General features: G+C 48.6%; 1 protein-coding gene across 3 annotated transcripts in view; it reads right to left on the bottom strand.

The window, feature by feature from the left end:
- Positions 1-18718, bottom strand: part of LOC108029570 (nephrin) — a 58737-nt gene extending 40019 nt beyond the window's left edge. For all 3 annotated transcript variants that reach the window (XM_017101928.3, XM_017101926.3, XM_017101927.3), the window contains exons 1-2: positions 18068-18718; positions 4915-5265 (exon numbers count right to left, since the gene is read on the bottom strand). In XM_017101928.3, the coding sequence (XP_016957417.1) occupies positions 4915-5265; positions 18068-18224 (508 nt within the window). In that variant the 5' untranslated portion in view covers positions 18225-18718. The remainder of the gene's footprint in view (positions 1-4914; positions 5266-18067) is intronic.

Genomic DNA, 18718 nt, shown 5'->3' with positions numbered 1-18718 from the left:
TTGTCCAAGGCCGCCGCTGCCTTGCTTGTTATGCCGGGCGCAACCCTTTGCCCGAGGAAACGCCAGTGGCGGCCCTAGATCATCCGCAGCCAGCAGCCGGCACCCAGCGTCAACCTTGACTAAAGGCTTTGTGAGCCGAAATTGGTGTCGCCGTGCCACCGCCGGCTGTACAGATTGTCCGTGGGCTTTCGGGGCTTCGAGGGGCGGTACGTGCATTGAAAATTCATAATATTCGGCACGCCGTGGCAGGGCTTTGGGGGGCGCACTGGGAGGGGCGCGGCCCTGCGCGTGTTGCATGGTTAAAATGCGAAATATATGCACATTTTATGATTTTTTAGCGCCCAGTCCTGGTGCATGCAACTCGATTTATGCCGAAGCGTGGCCTGCCATCCTGCAGATACTCTACATCTATATCTGTGCTTAGGTACGTCTGGTATGGGTGTGCGTGTGGATGGAACGTGGGCTATGTGCATTGTTGATTGGAATGCATATTGTATTTGATTATTGACGAACGCGCAGGTGGAGCCGTTTCAAGGGGAACAATAAGAGGGCTCAGTGGTCGAAAGGCAGTCTAACAAAAGCTGCTAGGCAACCGAACTGTCGCTGTAAATGCAGTACGGCAGAGAGCGTATGATTGGGAATTGAATCCTTTCTTAGTCTTTCTTCCCAGTCTTATTTAAAAGAAATTAAGGTCGTGCGAAAACTTGTCATCAAATTTTATTCACACAATGCAGGGACATCTTTTTATTAAAAATATTATTTAAATTCAATATTATCTATAGCTCATTTCAAAATTAATATGGACAACCCTGTTGGATCTTAGGTGTTTCTAATGCAACTGTGCAAATGTGAAAGCAAAACATGTTCCTTTTGATAAGAAATTTAGAATGTGCGCTTAACTTGTCAATAAGTTAAATAATAAAGGTTATGATGTATTGAATACAACTATTTTGTGCTCAAATGTCAAATAGGCACTCTGCATAACGTGATATTAGAAGGCTTATGAAAAACATAACTTGTAAACGAAATTAAAATTAATTTATAATAGTAATTGCAGCAATGTTAAAAGTGTTTCGTATGGAAAACCCATGATAAGTTCCAGCTTAGCTGGGGTGTCCCAGTTTATATTGCTGCCCCATCAGGTGCGAATTCGGCCAACTGAGCTCGCCTGGCTAAGGTTAAATGTTGATTAAATTTTATGCATAAGCCGCGCCCCCACATGACAGTGGTGGGATGTGGGTGGTTCCCGGTGGGTGGGTGCTTCTTTGAGTGCACTGCTGGCTGGCATCAAATAATTTATGCAACAATGGCTGCAATAACGGCTCTGGCGGCGGCAGAGCTTGAGCTCCAGCCAGCTCCAGTTGCTGGATTCCTGGCGAGCGAGTACACAAAGTGCAATTTGCCATGAACACTGGACCACTCCGCCCCTGCAGCCGCCCCTCGGGCAGCGACACCCGGCTAACCCACTAATAGTACGCCTCATAAAAGTTTTATGCGCCGGAATACTTTGCCTGCCCTTTTCCACCAGCCAGAGCCGAGGCTGGAGCCACCCACTGCAGCCCAATCCCAATCCAAGGCGAAGGCAAGATTGGCCGTTTTTTTCGCTTTGGGCCAGGGAGCTGGCTGACTGGCTGTGATGTAAGTTGAGCCATCAGGCCCAGTCACACCCGGAGTGCGACCCAAGGCGCTCGGGGCCGACTTTAAGGTCAGCCTCACATAACAAATGTCGGGCGATATTTCCCGGGAATGCCGGCAGATGAAAACTTTCCTCATTTGCACTTCAATTACAAAGGCGGTGGGGCGGAGTGGGGGTGCCTGTGCGCCAGTGAAAAATGTGCGGACATTTGAAAATCAATGAAGTGCGTCTATTGGCCGGGAAGGAAGTCCAACTTAAATTCGGGCTGCATTGTAGTCAAAAATTTATAAACGCTCGAGGTGGCTGCTGCAAGTGCTCTCCATTTTCTGGCTATTCCCATTGCCGTTTGCCATTGTCCGCCGCCCGGCAAAAAGTTTTGGCTCTTGGACTCGGACCCCGACATGGACACGGACCTTGCAGTTGCCTTGCGGCATATGTGTTTTTGGCTCCATTATTTCGCTTTTGGTCCTATTTTTTTGTATTCCAAATTAATGGCATGCGAAAATTTTCTGGGAATTTCCATAAATTTGCACGTGGACTTTTGTGTGCAAAAGTTCTTTGCTTTGCCCAACTTATAATCTAATTGCGCCCTCACGTTTATTTTTACCCGTACTATGTATGCCACGTATATACTGAGGTAGATGTGTGTGCCGGTGGGAGTGCGGAATAATTTTTGGAACTTTAACATAAGCACGGCCAGTGTTACAGCCAAATTGCTTCAAAACTTTGTAACGGAGACTGCAAATTTAATTTCAGCAGTACAAAAGGTGGGGCTATTAATTTTTAATGGACTATCTGCAGAAAGTTTTAATTAAATCATATCTTCCAAGTAGAGATTGCATACAGAGAAGCCCTGGTAAGAACTTAATAGCTTGCCCTAATATCTGGCATTCTCGATAAAGTTTAGGCAAGTTATAAAATATTTATTGGAAATCTTCTTCTTTAATAATAATTGCTATATTTAGGGTATTTAGCGGAAGGTGTGGCAAGAAGAAGAGTTTTCGTAGGTAAAATGTTAAGGCCCCAAACAATATATGATGTCTGTTGGTAAATTGTGGCAAAATTTTTGTTGTCCTGAATTTAAAATTTTGGTTGGACTACAGAATTAATTTTAGAAGTGTTTTTGGTACGCTCTGACCCCGCAAAAATGTAAGATCAAAACATAATAATTACACGAATTAGTAACTGAAAAAGTTGTAAAACATTTTGAGACCTTCTATTCTTGGACGTTACTCCTGCTCAACTGCTTTTCCCAAGCGTATGTCCTGCATAAATTACTAGGCAGATAAATAGCGACAGTCACTTTTTGGCACAAATCAAATAGATGTAACTCGAACTTAATTGAATTATTGGGCCTTTGTCCACATCTCCCTTTGGCTAATTGCAGCAATAATGTCGCACGTGCCTCCCACCCACACACACCTACGCCTGGTGGCCCGAATACCTTGGACTGGGGGCACAGACACTTGTCATTTGTAAAAGCCAAGACGAAGATGCCATTGCAAGACCGTGGGTGGGCTAGGGTGGAGTGGCTGAAGGGGAGTTTCGGGCGGCACCCACACAAGCATCCACAATTATGACAAACATGTCATGTGACGACCGACCTTTCGCCACTCCAACAACAACTCGCAGGCACTAACAAGCTCGGTCGAGAGCCCAACTCCCACTCCTCCCCAGCAGCCCCAGAATGGCTGGGTTTTTTCCTTATTTTATTTTATTTTTTATACAGGGTATTCGCAGAAATAAAGGGTGTAAGGGGACTTTAGAAGGCTTTGGGTATCAAACCAAAATATTTAGATACAAAATCGCTAAATAATATTGTATTAAATAAAAATAACTGAAAGGGACAAGCTGCAATAAGCATCGAGCAAAAAAATTATAGAAAGCTTTGCCCTCCTTAGTTTGAAAAATAATAACAAATATCCTAGGATCCTAGGGACTATTCCGGGAAAGTTAAGACACGGCGTATTTCTGACGGCTCCCGAGCCAAAGACTTGAGATACCTTCTGGGTATCCCCAAGTCTGGCCGCTCTGCTTCCCTTCTTCTTTTCAGCCCCCATGGCCTCGAACGCACACATCGCCGTTGTCACAGCTCATGGCGCGTAATTAACTAAACAAACGTCATTAGGCGTGCGCGCGTGTGTGCGTGGGCCTTGGGCCCCGGAATGTGTGCTACACATTTGTACCATGTACACATAGTGAGTGGTAGCCATGGAGCCTCTTGATGTCTAGGAAAAATTCCCGGGAAGGCCCAGCGAAGCGGGCCAAATGAAAATCGCTGTCATCAAATGTAGCGCAATTCCTTGAGTGATTACAATTACAGCAGAAGCAGCAGCAGAGCATTCAAAGTGATTGCTAGACGACAATGCAACAGCCGAAAACGAGGCGAAACGAGAGGCTGAAACAAAGAGGAATTCATTTCACATCGCTTCGCCTGCAGTGGAGCTACAGCCCCGTTCACCAACAACTCCGCCCACCACCCACCGCCCACCGCCTGGCCTTCCTTTTCCGCCCACTCCGGCTCCTTGGAGCAATAAACTGCGCTAAATTCAGCTCAGCCCGGCGATGCTGTTGCTGCTGTTGTTTTGCAAATTGCTGACAATAAATGTTGGCAGCGAGAGGGACGCCAGAAGTGGGGTGGGTCGGGCCCAGGTACAGATACAGATAGATGGGGGACCCGCATTTAAATTTCACTAGTAGAATTCCATAGGTGCAATGAGCAGGAAACAGCAGGAATGTGTGCCACGGATGTATGTACGTATTTGTGTGGCGCCCCCGGTGACAAATTCATTTGTATTTATTACTTAAATTAATTGCAGCCCCCAGAAAAGGCGAGCCCGGCAAGGGGGAATTCAATTGAGTGGGTGGCTCAAAGATGAGGCATATGGAGGGTTTCGAAGGGGTTTCCAATTGTAGGATTTGGTGTGGTGCCTCATACTCTAGAGCTCTCGGGTCTCTGAATAGGAAAACAGTCTGATATTGTTCAGGCTGAGTTGTTAATGGAAGTCAAAGTAAATGCAAGTCAAAGTAAAAGCAAGTCAAATTAAAATTGGTAGGACGATGAAGATCCATCCGAGTTTCTGTGCATTTAGTTGTGACGTCACGGCTATTGTAATGCTTTGCAATGTAATATATATAAGAAAATAATATATAAGAAAAGACGGAGATAGTTCATCAAATGTGCACGAAAATAGAAGTCGCCAGAACTCGTACTGTTTGGTGCCAGCTGATGCTTCAACCCATGGAAGTGGGATATTAGCTTAGACCAAGATACTCACATATGACGGTCAGCTTGGCGTTCGCTCGGATCGCGCTGTTGAGCCGCGCCGGACCCACCTGGCACTGGTAGTCGGCGTCGTCGTTGATCGAGGCGTTCGAGATGCGCAGATTGTAGATGCCCTGCTTGCGGTCGCCCAGCACGGAGTAGCGCGGGTAGCCGGGGATAACCGCCGAGAAGCCCAGCGCGAAGCCGTCCTTGGTCCACTGGACGGCGCCGGCCACGTTGGCCACCTCGCAGCGCATCATGGCCTCGGCCCCCTCCAGGACCTGCAGGTCGTGCGGCGTGGTGCGGAACTTCTGCTGCTGGGCGTGGCCGGGGGCGGGCGCGCTGGCCAGGATGACGATGACAGCTGAAAGGAGGAGAAAAGGCAGGGTGATTCATTAGCAATGCACTTAATTAATTGTCCTCGCGGCCATTTGTTGTCTCCGGTCTGTGCGTCCGTCGGGTCCCCTATTAAAAACGTGACTTTCTATCGCAGCGCCGAATGATGAATTATGAAATATGTGTTTACTCAAAGTCCGCGATCCCAGTGCTCATGGCTCGGAGCCCGGGTCCGAAGCCCAAAGCCCAGTCAAAGCGAATCCCGACCGCAATAAAACAGGACATTCCGCAAAGCTCTTCCCGCCGGAGCCCCGGGCTGCCCGGCCGAACTTTGACCGTTTCCAGCTGCCTTAAAAAAGAACTGACAAAAACTTGGCCAGAGCCCCTCCGTTCGGTTCTTTTTTAATGAAAAACAAACACATTTCCCCGACCCAAAACGAAAAAGCGCGTTTGCCGTGCCACAAAAGCCAATTGTGGGTGTGGTCCGTATCCGCAGTCCGCAGACCGTAGTCCTCCGTCCGTTGTCCGTTGTCCGTTGTCCTTGGTCCGTGGTCCGCTGTCCGTGTCTGTTTGCCAAGACACATTGCAGACTGCTGCAGTTGTGGAGTTCATTTCTTGCCGCCGAAACTATTAAATTCTGCGAGTTGGAGGGTGAAAAAAGGAGGGGGCGGTGGCACTGGCTTTCCCGAGGCAGTCGCGCATCTAAAATCAACAAAAGCATTTAACGCGACGGTCGTCAGTCGAGGCAACTGCAGCTGCACTTGTTTTTAGTGTCCAAAACCCCCCAAAAAAGCTTGTCCACCCGCCCACTGGCGTCCCGTGAAACGAGCATTTTATTCGCGCTTTCATAAATTTTCCAGCAGAGACTATTTCTTGCGCCCGCCCAGCTCTGTTTATTTATAAGCAACGAAATGCAGTTTTAAATCTGGGCACGCCACTCGCCCTGCCCCTTCCCGCTGGCACTTTCTCGCTGAGGGAAAAATGGGAATGAAATAAAACTTAGCTCTGGCGCTACCAACTGGCAATGATTAATATGGCCAGCAATTTGCATACGCATCATGTCTGAACTGGGGAAGGGGGTGGCTAAAATAGGATACGATGGGGTGGGCTGCTGCGGGTGGCTAAGGGATGGGTTGGGACAGGGCGGCGGGAGCTTCAGGACAGAAATGAATTTTAAATAAGAAAAATATCACAGAGCAGCCGGGTTAGGAACTCATTCGTTGCCAAACTCTTTACGATTTCATTATTTTCCTTTTCGTACATAATTTGTTTGGCAAGGAATGTGGAAGGAACAAGCCGGGAATCAACAACAATTTACCCATCCCCCGCCTCCAGATCGATGTTGCTGTTGTTGTCGAACAGCCAGCAGCATTACGGGCAATTTATATAAATTTCGTTGTTACACGAGGGGCCTCGGCTGCACGGGGCTGGCATCTGTCAGCCCCAGACGAGAGCTAGCTCCCAAAACCAAACCCTTGCCAGGATGCCGGATGCCAGGGTGCCAGGAGCAGCCCCGGCAGACAAGGATCAACATAACCTTCGGCCTGTCGCAAATTTCTGCCTATTTTCCCGCACGCACACACCACACACCGCACACCACATACACACACATGTGGGGCTCGGGAAGTTCATAGTTGAGTACATTTTTACCTCGTTCCGGGGTCGAAGGAGCCCCTGCCAAAGTCCTTGGGTGCGTACGAATTTTCGCTGTTTTCATCGCTCTGCGCTGTCTCATATTTTTCAAGCGAAAAATTTTAATAAAGCAAATTCCTATTTTACGGCCTTATGCCCCACTAAAAACGACGAGGCCAAAAATTAAGCGTGACGCCCCAACTCCAGGGCCATGCTCGCCGAAATCCTCTTCATTCCATACGTCATACGCAGTGTGGTCCCCGGAAATAGTCGAAATGGAAATTCACACGCAACAAGCTGGCGGAGCTGGGAGGAAAGGGCAGGATCAGGAGCACGAGCAGAGGCAGCGCCTGACAGCCGAAAGTGCGAAAAGGATTTAAGTGCTTTAGGCGTCGCCTTTTGACCTGCCCTCCGCCGCATATGACCCCTCCTCGGCATCCACCCCTTCTACTCCGAGGAACGTCAAGTGCCATTGTCGAATTTCTGTGTCTCCGCCCGGGGATGAGGGCCAAAACGTGCGTGGTTTTTAGTGTCGCGTTCTCTTGATTGTTTTCCAAGCTCGGGCTGAAACAACAGCGCATCCACATCGCCATCCCCATCCGCATGCCCGGCCAGCGAGACACATGAGGACAGCAACAAATCCCGGTCAGATCCCCAAAAAGGGTTGGCCGGGTCTTATTTTACGAGCGGGGGACTATCAGTGTTATTGTTATGACTGAAATTTGATGGCCCCGACCGCTTTTCGGGCGAAGTGATGTATGTGTGTCCGTGTCCCAAGGACCCCGTCCCCCTGCTGCCCCAGATTCCAAGATTCGTTTCACCCCGTTATCTTGGCCAAGCAGCCGGAGCTGATTAAGCAGCCGGGGATCGGATTAACCATAGGCTGGCGGGACACCTGAGTGGGCCGGTTTCGATTCCCAGAACCCGGAGCCCCGAGCCCAGCCACCCAGAGAACATTTTCACACATGCAGCACTTAAGTTTTATTTGTTTTTGCTTTAAATGCTCGCACGTACTCGGGATTTGTCGGGTCGGACGAAGCCTCCAGGGTTGCCAAGCGGCGTTTTGGAGCCTTGCGAAATTCCCGACGCGTATTAATTTGACGATTATGATTTCCGCTCACACGCTCGCAGCTTAGCTGTGCTTTATGGTTATGGTGCACCGAGGAAAATCTGGAAACCACTTATGTTTCTTTTAAGTCAGTTTTTACTATATACAACAGCCATCCCGCAGATCCGAACGCCTTGGTGGCGTGATATTAGATGGTAATATCATATATTTTTGAAATCAAATAAAAAGTTTCTTGATTTAGTTCTTCATTCGCACTCATAGCGTAAAATGGTAATAAATTCCTCGCTTCTACAGAAATGCCTGTATTTAGAATAAGCCTGTAAAGAATAGTTTCTTACCAATTTTTTAAATGTCTAAAGGGATACAACATTTTGAATGTTACCAATAAATCCAAAAGAACTGAAGGAACAAAAAACAAACAAAAAAACAGTTAACGTTAGACACCCCAAGGTTCATATCTGCATTAGCACAAACGTTAACAGTCACAAATACAGATTATATTTTCTATCAAATCAAACATATCATATTAGGGCATTTTTTAACGTCTCCTGATTACCCAACATTTTTAAGATGGCTTTTGGCTTTTGATTTGATGTGGTACAGTAACAAAAATAAACATTTATTGCGTCATGGCTTTTTCTTGGTGTACTCAGGAGCCTCCTACTTTTTTGGTGGGCGTGGCCTGTGGCACGTAAGCTGCCAGAAATATAAGAAAAAATTAGCGCTGCTTCAGCATATTGTCGTAGCACATCCGCTCCGGCGACTCAGCTCGGAGCTGAACACTGGAAACTGGAAACTCGGAGCTGGGAGGTGCCACCATCAATCGAACATCCGTGGCACCTTTCGCCGGCGCATCCTTTTTGGCTTGGGCTCCGGGCCTGGCTGGCTGCCACGCCCCCTTGTCAGCAACGTGCCTGGCATTTGCATGGCAGGGAATACAAGCTGTCAAAGTCGAAGGCGAATGTTTTATAACGATTTTCGGGGCGCTGCAGTTGGCAGCGTTTGCTCAAATACGATATAACAATAGTCGGATGGTGCATGGTGCACAGAGCATGACGCATGCCACATGCCAAGTCATCCTGCAGTGGCTACGTGCTCCTCCTTGGGCTCCTCCTTATCGGGGGAATCCACCATTGGGGATTAACTAATTGAATTTGCGAGTCGCAAGCGCTTCGCTTTATTGCGGTTGTGTGTTCCTGTCTTCGATTGACAGGACTTCGATTAGGGACATGCCGAGGGTCCGGGCTGAAGCTTTGAGCAACGGAGCGCAGACTTGTCCGTTGGCTCTAATGAGAATCCAACTTAGATTGCTGCGGCAGGGGCAACAAATTGCAATTACTTGTCCCACTTTGCTGCGCACCGCGGGCAGCCGTTCCCGAACTCCAACTTTAACTCCGGCTGCAGCTGCAGCTTCATCTACATCTCCATTAACAATGCGGCAGGACCTGGAGGAGTGGCAGCCACGGCAACGGCGGAGGGCAACAACAAGCGCAGTAAATGGTAATCACCCAGCAACATTATTAACATCATCAAGGCGAGCGTTATTAAAATCGAGTAAAAGGCCCTGGCGCCACCTGCTGGTCGGCATGGCAACTCCACTCCACTCGTGCCACCTGCCGACCCAAGGACACCCAAGTCCTCCAGGACCCCAGGCCTGCCGCAGGACCAAGTTCGTGGACCAAACGCAGAAAACGCAAGCCCTAGATGTGTTGCAACTCGCGTAGAGAGTAAATTCTTGTTAATAGTGCAACAAATTCGCATTTATAGAGCGCATTAAATTGCAGAGTGACTGTAAAACTGTAATTAAGTCGGAAAATAACCTAACCGGTCTCTGCGGCATGGATTTTGTGGCAACTGGGATTGGTGAAGCATTGAAACCATCTTCCGAAACTCGGTAACCAGATCTGGGTATCAGTATTACTTTAATTAGAAAGGGAGAAACTTTTTAACAAAAGATTTCAAATAAAAAAGGAACGACAAGTTGGATGTAAAGGAGATCAAATTAGTCTGTAGAGAATTTGAGGGCGAAATGAAAATGATTGACAGAAAATTCAAATTCGGTAAAATGCATTACATTTCCAACTAAAAGTGTAAATACCTCAAACTAAACCATACGAACGTTATGAAATTCCGTACGAAAAATACACGTTTGTTGATAAAAACTTTGAATAAATTGTGTAAGCACCAATCTAATGTTCTGTGCATTAAGCAGATGCAATAAATATATTCCCAGAGCTGTAAAACCAACAGTGTCAAACGCTAAAAAACCAAAAATAGTAAACTCAAACAGGACAAATGATGAAATATATAGCAACTAACCCATATTTGTAACCCATTCATTCTATTCCCCGCCACTCCTGACATTCGACCGACAGCCTGAAAGTACCCAGCACTGGGGCTTTCCCAGCGAATTGGTTGATTACTTTTTTGGTGGCGGATGGTGGGCGATGGGTGGTGCGGTGGTGCGATGGTGCGGAGTCGGTGGGTGGTTGTTGGTGGGGGAACTGCGCCATGACAAGTGCGAACTTTTGCTTGGATTTTGGTCACTGCTGCAATTGAAATGCTGTGAGAACTGCGAGGCTGCAAAAGTTGTTGACGAGTGAAGTGTGGTGAATGTTGGTGGTGGTTCTGTTGCAGCGTCAAGTGGTTGGTCAGCATTTGGATAGGGCGGAGGGTTGGGGTAACCTGTTGCCGGCTCAGTTGTTGGTCGTTGCTCTGGGCCCTAATTGTTGGCCGATTCCCAGGCCCAAGCACACGCAATTGCTGTTGCGTAGGTGAGTAGCCCCAATTAGGCGATGGCGCGGGGGGCTTCGGCTCCAAGTCTTTCGCCCCATGACTTGCGGTTCGCCGCCGGTGGGAACCTTTAGACCATTGTTTTCGGGTTGACCTCCCACCGATTGCGACATGGATGCAAAGTACACGCCGCTGCATTCACTGGGTGCGCAGCACATCCTTCCCCTGAGTGGCTGGTATCCAGGGAAGGTAGAGTTTCCCAATCGAACCCAAGCACCATTTGAATTAAACGACAACTCGAGAGCAGCCTAAAAAATAAACAGAAGAGGGAAGTGGCGGACTCTAAGAGATTGCCACCCAGTACGCTTGATTTATTTATAACACATGCTACGCATCGCATCAACTTATGGAATTCGCCAAATCACGAGAAGCCAATGGCAACATCGCTTTCGGTGGGTGGGTTTTTTCTTTGGGGTAGCGGGGGCACAAACGACATAAAAAGCGACATCATCCAATCAATTTATGCGCCAATGTCTCCTGGGCGGCGGACCCAAGTGGGTTAGATATTGGAAAACGGATAATTGGAAGTGCTGGCTGGGGGCGGAGGCTTTCGGGATTTTCCTTTGCTTTGATGGGTTTTTCGTAATATTATCTTTAAAAAATCATTTCGGTAAGAATCGAAATTGAAGTGAAAATAGAAGGCGAGCCGAAAAGGATTCCTTTTCCGATGATGCGTGCGTGTTTGTGGGGGTGGCGTTTGGACGGCATTTTGCCAGTGAAATGACCATCATCATCATGGCCAGGATCGTTATGAAACTGAGGCGAATTAGGGACCTGGCCGAGACAATTCCCCAGTTGCCATTGTAAACGCTTGCAAAGTTATTTGCTGTCCATTTCCAAACATTAAACCAGAGTGACTTGAATAAATTTTATATTCGAAAGCCTCGAACGACACACCAACACATTTCGGCCAGACCGAAATATCCGTTGCCCAAATAAACTCACATGGCTAATACAAGTCAGTGTGTGTGGAGTGGAGTGGTGTGGCTCTTTTCAGCCTTGAGGTGGGTCAAACCTTCGAAGTACCCTGTGTGCCTGTGCGGACATAAACCAGAAATTCCTATACGCTGATGCAGCAAATTTCCGGACCGAGTGAAAGTGGTGCGTGGTGCGACAGTGGTGCCACCCCCGCCACTCGAACGCTATCTCCGGGAGCCAATGGCTACTCAAGAAGAATGTCCCCTCCCCCGACCCTGCTCCGAGCTCGGCAGCATTCTAGGAAGCAAATTTCATTCTCGAATATTCATATATTTTCTTCAGCCATGGTAGCGCTTCCCCCACAACTCTGCACATTTTTCCTTTTGATATTTTTGAAGTCGGAGCCTGGGAATCGAGTATGCGACAGTTGCTTCATTACCGAGGGCCAAACTACTCCTGGCCAGCCAAGGAGCCCTCTGCAGACGAGGCCCAGAAGTTATGGGCAGAAATAACTGCAAGGTAGGCACAATTCAACTTTAAAATGCAGCTCGACTCGGATATTTCGATTTTTGCTTCAAGCACGGCATGTAAGGATTGCTTTTGCTGGGAAAAGGATTTGATTTACCAGCAAAATGCCTTGCTTTAAATTAGAGTAAGCATTTTATGGTACAATTTGTACATCAAGCTGAATTAAATGCCAATTATTTTCCCAGTTCTTATTTATTAATTAGAAAACGTCGACAAAGTAATCAATATCTCTTTTCTATCTATTTACACAAACATACAGGAAGGGTTTTATAAAGAGTGGCGAAATATCTGGCCATGCAACCCCACCCTTACAGGTGGAGCATCTGAGCATCTATGGGGAGTCGAAGGGTGTGCACTTCCCGAATTCGGGATGAATACCCCTCCATTGTTGTGCGGTGCAGGGGATGGGGTGGCACTGGAAGGAATGGTATTCAATGGGCGTGGATGCGATGAGTGGCTAAGTGGTGCAGGGTGGTGCGGCGCAGGACTTCGGCGGGCAGACATGAGCGGGCGAATTAGAAGCTGAGACAGGGACTGCCTGGATCGGGATCTTCATCCACTCTGGCAGCCGAGTGTTTGCCGGCTTATTGTTTGGCTTAATTGCCGTTTGAACTGCGGACGCGTGTGTCGCACTGGCACTGGCACTCGCACTCCTACCCCAGGCCCACTCTTGGTGCAAATCGCAGTCGCATTGGCACATGCACCTCCATTTGCATTCGCACTCGCACTGGCGTTGGGCATTGTTTGGCCAAGACAGCAACGCCGCCCTGTTGGCACAACAATGCCCGGCCTGGTCTTTCGGGGGCTGCTGGTATGCTGGGTTAAGCAAAACACTCGAATTACCAGTCGAGGGATGAGGAATGCAAATGCTTTCTTGCTCGTGGAATAATGTTTGCGCAATCGAATGACAAAGCCCCGGTGATCAGGGGCTTCGGGGTCCAATGAGGCATGTCTGCGCATGAAACGCGATATTTCCAAGGAGGCGGAGGAGCAGCAGCCGAAGAACCCTGCGATTCCCAGCGAAATTGTTGCAAGGGAAAACGAATCTTTCCCTGTCGCAATTAAACCAAGTGAAGTCGTTAAAGTTACAGCAAAGTTTAAAGTTAAAGTTTTCCCAGCAGCGGCCAAATGCCGCGTCACAGATTTCCCGGCGCGCCGAAGAGAGACAGAGAAGGAAAAATCGCCGGAGCGGAACCACACGTCAACCGGCCAACTGGACGCCCATCTCGCATCCAGACCGAGCCAAACCGAGCCAGAGGTGTGTGCGAAGGTGACTCTCCGCTGGGAGGATTACTGAAGCGTGCAGTGGACATGGACGACCACCAGAAGTTCACACGCTGCAGATGGAGCCGGGGAGCACATGGCCTTAATCATTTGATTCGTGAGATATCATAACACTTATAAATAAGAACCAAGTGTGATTTAAATTGAAGAGGGAAGTTGTTTCGGTGTACTATTTTCAGGGAAATAAATAAAACGCAAGTAAATATGTCACTTGATAAATTTTTTGAATTTGGTATCGATTCACCTTATTATAATATCCACCTCCTTGTAACAAAACATTACTAAAATTATAATATCTAGTTCTATCATTAAGGATTTTAAAAGCATATTATACCTTTATTTACAGATCGGATATTGACCTGAAACTTAAATGCGGTGCACTCGGAGGTTTGCAGCCTGCGGCGATGGGACTGGTGTCCGAGAGCCACAACTTCTGAGGGCACTGCAACTTGTGGCACTTGCAGCTGTCGATTCGAAATGCTCGGTCTGGATTTAAAGCCGCCACGAGCTAATGGGCAACCGGTTAGACATGCGCCTCGAAAGTGAGCGAAATTAGGCAGATGCTGAGGTTGGAGGCCGAGGATGTTGCACTTCCAGTTGCGCAACAGCTGCCACCTCAATTAGGCGAAAGATTGAAGGCCGCAGAAAGACATCAAGAAATACTCGCCGGATCCGATAAAATTATTCATTTTCAATATCGCAACTTCACCAGCAAGTTGAAATATGCAAGTTGCCGCCACAATAAGCGAAAGCTCGGCCGGCCTCCTTTGAATTTGATTTCCCTGCCGTCTGAAGAATAGTGGTTCCTGGTGTGCGGGGTGCGTGTGGTTTCCTGGCCCACATATCGATAACAGGTCCTTCGCCCCACACTCACACACTCGCAGCCCGGCTGGGGGCTCGTATCTGCCGACGCACAAACACAAAGGATATCGACTCCCTTTGAGCAGAATGATGCAATTATTCACACTTGATTAAATACTCAAGAAAAGTGAAAGTGCGTGGAAGGAAGCTGCCTGCGCCGCCTGAAAAGCGCCCGCATTGAGATGTTTCCAAAAATTCATAAATTTAAATTAGCAGTGAGCGGTTCGGCTGGATGATGAAGCCATCTAGTGCCTGGCCCCCTGGCACCGGCCCACCTTGAAATGGTTTTTCAATTACTCCACCGAGCCGAGAGCCCAGGCCGAGCGCCGAGTGCCGAGCTATCTGAGGACCATTAAATGTATTCCATTTCGAGAACGCAGCCTGCAACCTCATTTTCCTGTCTATGACGAGCCTCATTTGGCATCTTGCTTGATTTGCCGTTTTTATTTATTCATTCAACTGTCTGTTTGCGGGGCGGAGGAGGAGGCGGTGGCCATCCGGCTGTCCGACAGCTGACTAACCAAATCAATTCGCATCAATATCGAGCAAACCCATCAAAGTCAGTCATCGACGTGGGAGTGGAGGGAGCGGAGTGGGTCGCAGGGGTGGAGGAGCAGCAATCATCTATGCCATCCATCCGCCGCATCCTTCGGTGGGAATTTTCTGCGTAGGAAGCACGCCAGGCTGCACATTGCTAATATCCTGCCGCAGCTTCCCCTCCCCTTGAGCGCACACATATGGGTATCCTACTAATTGAAATTCATTCTCAATCTGCCAAAACCAGAAAAGCGAGCTGGCGCCCATCCCTGTTCTTTAAACTTGTACAAAATCCAATTTTCGCTTAGCCGAAACTCCATCGAACTCGGTGAACCATGGCAAGGGGTCGCATCTCGCATCTTCACATGCGTGGAAGGCCATAAATCGCGGCTAGGTAGAACTATATCTGATAGATATCCCCACACATGTACCCGGGACCCGGGGCAATTACCACATGCCACGATCCGGCGGCGCAGCGGGAGTTCGCTCTCGGTGGCGACTTCAAGAGGCAGGCCTCTGCGATTGTTTTCCTTTGACATTTCCTACTCCCGCACTCCGGCCTTCCACCTTGCCACATGCTGCCGATTTATTTATGCACTCCCTCGCTATGTGCGAGTTTAATTTAGTCTCATCTTTCTGTCAACAAGCAGTCGAAATATGGCCAATGCAATGTCTATTTCGGTCCGGGATAAATTTACCCTGCCGAGGACAAACACACACTGAGCAGAAGGAAAATAGTATCGAATGGCTATGGGTTTCTCGCTCTTTAAAACTACTGTTTTACCGTTTCCATAATACAAGCCTGACAAAGAAAATTCCATAGAGAGGCTGATTTTCCGAATTTAAATCCTTTTACTAGTCAAATATCCTGAAGTATATAAGGTATATGCTCACTGAATAGCAGTGACACTTTTTGAAGTTATTGTAATACTTAAGAATTGACACTATACACAATAGTATTTTCTTGGTTTTTCAAATTTAATTTAAATGTTCAAAATAAATTAAATTTCAAGAACGAAAACACACTTCTTTGTACTTTAAAGAAAACAAAACGGCTTCAAATATCAAGGCCACTAACATATGTCGAGCTATAGCTCGGTGAAAAACACAAATGTGAAATAAATAATTCCTGGTAAATGGGTAACAGAGGAACCAGAGTAAATGCAATCTCAGTCACTGTTGACATGTCTGCAAACCCGAATTCTACTTCCAGCATTGAATTAATGACGAGGTATAAGCTCTGATAGTTTTTGTCCCCCAACACTTTCAATTTCGTTTAAGATTGCAGACCAATTCCGACGATATTTCTTGGCTGTGCTGGGTGCGAGGGAGGGGAGACCACTTTTGATCAACAATTGCGTAAGTTCGCTTAGCCCACGCTCGGACCCTGGCTTCAGTCGGTGGTTTTTCGGGGCGTGTGGGCGACCTGAGTCAATATTGAACTGGTTAGCGGACTCAAGGTGCTGCTGGGGCGAAAATCTGAGCTGTCCATTGGTCGGCGGGGTGCGGACTGTGGTGGCCCGTGGCTCGTTAAGCCAAGTAGCCGAGTCTGGGCCAAACATGGGCGTTTTCCAGTTTCTTTTCGCTCAGCTGCCCACACTTGCGTCCGCAATCTGGGCAGAGATTCGCCTTTTTTTGGAGGGGGCAGCGCAATTAACTTTGAACCAGCTCGAAGATGACAGCCGCACACAAGTCAGCTGCAGTGCGATGCTTCCTGGAGATAGCAGCCCGATATAATCTATGTGCTCGAACCCGTGCCCAGTGTGCTTAACACTCCGGCCTTTCAGCAGGAGCTAAAGCAGAAGCAGAAGGAAGCGCAGCCCCTCAAGTGGCGGCCACCACCTCCTCCGCCTGCAGCAGCCCCATTGATGGCGCTCTGGTCAAGCTGTACTTGGGTCGTGGTATTGTCAATGCACTTCACTACATTTGCCAACTGTCAGAGACAAAAACGACAAGTCGCGACGACTTTCCGCACTCCCGGACCCCTTCCGACCACGTTTTTCCCTTCTTTCCCTGGTTTTCCCGCCTTTCTAACTGCACCAACACATGCCCGCTGTATATCTATTACGGCGTGTTTGTCCTACACTTTCAGCTCCTGCTGCTTCTGCTTCAGTTGCTCTGCTCTGGTGGCATACATTTCTGTGTCCCCACACGGATGCGGACCCACCCACACCCCAGCCCAGCACTCACACATGCCCAGCTGACAGACAGACGCAACTTCCCTGCGTTCGTGTGTCCTTGTGCTTGTTTTTTGGTCGCCTTAGCCTGGCCTGTCTGTTTGTTGACATATTATGATCCTTGATTATTTTGTGCTGACAAATACATGCTTTTCCTTTTGCCACACAGCGATGTGTATCTGCACAGAAGCCTACATCTAGATAGACTTCCGACTCTGATTCTGATTTTGATTTCGATTCCGATTCCGATTCGTGCCTGATTCTGCCTCGTTTCCCAGGGGGCGTGGCCTGGCTTGGGCCAGGTGCTCCCCAACTAATTGGTCTGGCTCTTCCACTGCCATCCCTGGTTTATTAGGCTTTTAATGATGGGCGTTCTCCGTAAACCCGCTTCCATTCCGACTTCAAGCCCCACACACGCCCACAAATGTCATGAGAAAAGGCAGCAAACCTGCTCCCCCAGCGAGCCAAAGCCAAAGCCAAACTGTGGGCGTCGCCACAATATTTTGTAAATTATATTCGATTGTTTGGTTGTCTGTTTTTTCTCGGTATAGGGGGCGGGGGTCCAAAGCTGCTCTGGGATTGAGGGGCGGAAGCCCGATAAGACCGCAAGTGCATGACACACAGGTACCGGTTGCCAGCGCAGAGCTCCGAGCTCCCAGTCTCCAGCTCCACACCCATTGATTCCCAGCTCCTCAACCTGTTCGACGATAATGCGTTTGATTGCAGCGGAAGTGGAGCGCTGTTGTGGTACGTGTGTCCGGTGCTTCTTGGCTTGCATAATGTGTAATTATTAATTAGTTTACTATTCTGGACCCCCACCCGAGTCATCAGCAATCACAGGCGCTCTGCCACGCCCCAAGGTGGCTTCGCCCTGGAGCGGATCCCCCGGTTTCCTGCTCGAGCAGACCGCAAGATCCATTAAAAGGATACAAACACGGTCTGCAACATGCAAAGCCTACTAATGAACCACAGCTGTTGCACTGCCTATACCCATTGTCCGTTATTGCGTCCCGGTCAAGATGTCAACTCACCCAGGCCCAGGAGCTGAAGATGTTTAATCCAAAGTTGACGGCAGCGTCGTCGCTTCGTTGCATGTTGCTGCCACTTGACGTGTTGCTGCTGGTGCTGCTGATGATTCTGATGGTTCCGATGGTTTCGATGATTGTGATGATTTTGCTGCAAAGCCATTTCTCTGGCCGTTATGCTCGCGTTGTTGGCTATAAGCGGACTGTTCTGGGAGCTGGGGAAAACCCGACGTTGCACTATGAAGTGCAGCAGTTGCCGTTGCTGCCACACCAGCTGTCACTGCGACACATTTGCTTGGGGTCACCACTCGGAACACTTTTTGTTTCTGAACCGGGATCGAAATCGGAAACGGGATTGGGTTAGCGCCGCATTGTGGCGGCTGTTCACATGACCGCTGGAGCAGGGGCAATAGAACCGGGGGCGGGGGCTCTACTTCTAGGACTGCCGCTTGGCCACTTTAAGATTCGCACTTGCCATCCGCTGGATGTTGGCGCAGACTCGATAATTTGGCGTTGTTATCGCGGCACGACGAGTGCTCTGTGTGTGTGTTTCCCTTGGCTTTGCAGGGGTGTGGGTGAGCGGTAGGCTCCGTGCGAGGCGGTCGAATAACGGAACGGAACGCGGAGCGGTGCGCCTGGCGAGCGTCCTCACGGAAT

Source organism: Drosophila biarmipes, chromosome 2R, assembly GCF_025231255.1.
Source record: "Drosophila biarmipes strain raj3 chromosome 2R, RU_DBia_V1.1, whole genome shotgun sequence".
Taxonomy (NCBI): Eukaryota; Metazoa; Arthropoda; class Insecta; order Diptera; family Drosophilidae; genus Drosophila; species Drosophila biarmipes.
The sequence above is the reverse complement of the archived record's forward strand: the minus strand, read 5'-3'. Positions and strand labels throughout refer to the sequence as shown.